Source organism: Geospiza fortis, unplaced genomic scaffold, assembly GCF_000277835.1.
Source record: "Geospiza fortis unplaced genomic scaffold, GeoFor_1.0 scaffold659, whole genome shotgun sequence".
Classification (NCBI taxonomy): Eukaryota; Metazoa; Chordata; class Aves; order Passeriformes; family Thraupidae; genus Geospiza; species Geospiza fortis.
The window spans coordinates 655,995-658,403 of NW_005054530.1; the positions used below are offsets into that span (position 1 = coordinate 655,995).

The following is a 2,409-nucleotide window of genomic DNA, read 5'->3' on the forward strand; positions in this document are numbered from 1 at the left end:
AATATATTATAAAATTATCTGACTTTATCAAGGAGAGAGATCTCCTTTGGCTGATCCCCATCACCCAGAGAATGACTTGGAACCACGCAAGGGTGTGCTGTGCACAGGCTCCCAAAGTCACCCAGACACAGCTCAGTCACCACTGAAAGCCAAAGTGGCTTGCTGTTCACAGAGGAGCTGTGTTTGCTCAGGGTTAGCACTACAGACTGCCTGAGCTGAGCTGACAAGCCAGCCCTTTACCCCAAAATGTCAGGTTACAGCTGCGATGTTTCATCCCAAAGGACAATCTGCCCGACATCCTCCTGCTCCTAACTGCACCAAGGGCTTTTCCAAGCCCAGAAAACAACAACGTGCAGAAAATAAAATAAAATAAAAAGAACACTGTGGCAGCACCGTGAGAGGTGTGGGTTGGAGCCCAGCAAGATAAAAACGTGGCAAGGGAAGGTTTAAAGGCTCACCTCAGCTCACCCTGCCCAGCTGGCAGGAGCTGCTGAGCCCCGTCCCACACAGGTCAGCGCCAGGGCAGCACCTCCAGCTGCCCTGCTGAAGGAGCCTGGCCCCTGGAATGGGCCATCCCACCCTCCTGGGCACCTTGGCAGCTCCCAGGATTGCCAGGCTGAGGTAATGGCAGATTGCTGGCACTGCCTCGAGCCTGCACAATGCCTTCAGTCAGGGCCACGGGTCCCAGCCTGCCTGGGGGTCATTAATCCAGGGATTTCGTCCCCAAACACTCCGTTTTCTGAGACATTAACTCCTCCAGAGTTGCTAAAGTCTGCTGCAAATCCAAACCTGTTGGGGCCCCCCTGACTGAAGTGTGACATTTCAGTGACCCGCAGGGCCTGGGCTCTGCCAGAACAGCTCCGGACAGCAGGGGCAAGGCTCTGCTTCAGGGAAATCCTCCTGAATGGAAGCATTACCCTCTTCTCAGCACGAGCGAGGCTCTGCTTCAGGGCAATCCTCCTGAATTCAGGCTCAGCACGAGCGAGGCTCTGCTTTACACTTGTTTTAGGGCAGCCCTATTGGATTTAGGCAATGCCCTCAGCTCAACAGTGGCTTTACAGCCACTTGGAAGGAAGGAAGGAAGGAAGGAAGGAAGGAAGGAAGGAAGGAAGGAAGGAAGGAAGGAAGGAAGGAAGGAAGGAAGGGTGACTCGCCGAGGTTCTGCTCGGCACTTTGTCACAGCGTGTGTTATTCGAAACACCTCCGAGGGAGAAAAAAACCACCCGAATCAAGCAGCAGACCTGGGAGCTGAGACAGAGCGGGGGGTGGTGGCTCTTTTTTATTTTTTTCCTCTCTTAACAGACTGAGATAAATGTAGCAACCCCAAAACGTGGAGGTGGGGAGGACGTGTGTGTGCATGTGCCTTTTATCAACCGCAGGATCATTGGATGTTTCTGTTACCAAGGAGAAGCGCACGCTTGGTAACAGAGCAGAGCAACATTTATTTATTTTATTTTTTTCATGCATTCCTACAGGATAATGTTCACAAACCTTATCATTTTTCACACGATGAGACTCTCAGAGCCCCGTATTAAATTTCTGTCCGTGACAAATTAACCGGAATGAGGAAATCACTGCCCGGGAGTGCAGGAATGACATCACCCACAGCAGCACCTTCCCTGGGCTGATGGAGCAGGAGGGAACGACACCAACAGGAGGGAACGACACCAACACAGCCCCAGCAGCCACCCAGCACCCTGCTCCGGCAGGGAACCCTCTGTGAGGGATACATGAGAGGCAGAATCCCAGAGCTCACAGAATCCCGCAGTCACTGAGGCTGGAACAGACACCGAGTCCAAGCTGTGCCCCATTCCCATTCCTTGTCCCCAGCCCAGAGTGCTGAATGTCGCCTCCACTCCTTCCTCGGGCACCTCCAGGGATGGGCACTCCAAACCTCCCTGGGCAGCCCCTGACAATGTTTAAAACCCTTTTCCATGAGGAAACTCCTCCTGCTGTCCAACCTGGCCCAGCCTGAGGCCGTTCCCTGTCCTCCTGGCCCTGTCCCCCCCAGCTGTCCCCTCTTGTCAGGAGCTGTGCAGAGCCACAAGGTCCCTCCTGAGCCCCCTTTTCTCCAGCTGAGCCCCTTCCCAGCTCCCTCAGCCTCTCTAACAGCACTCAGATGTTGTGTGGCTAAACAAGAGCCAACTCGAGATTGTGCCCCCTCCCGCAGCATCTCCCAGGGCCAGGTGCGCGACAAGTACCTGTGCGTACCCGCATGTCACGACAGCGGCGGCTCCCCAGCGGCACAAGTCCCACCAAAAACCCCGCTTTTCTCGCCGGGAAAAGTGAGCAAACAAACCGGGGGGGAGATGAAAATTTAATATTAAAGGAAAACCAAAAAACCAAAGAGAGGTCAGGCAGCCGAAGCAGCGCGGGAGGAAGGCGGAGTGCCCCGCGGGAGCTGCGCGG

General features: G+C 54.7%; 1 protein-coding gene across 1 annotated transcript in view; it reads right to left on the reverse strand.

Moving 5' to 3' along the window:
- Positions 1-2,217, reverse strand: part of HUNK (hormonally up-regulated Neu-associated kinase) — a 35,754-nt gene extending 33,537 nt beyond the window's left edge. Inside the window, 1 exon segment of the mRNA XM_031063778.1 lies at positions 2,212-2,217. Within this exon segment, the coding sequence (XP_030919638.1) occupies positions 2,212-2,217 (6 nt within the window).
- Positions 2,218-2,409: the final 192 nt, after the last annotated feature.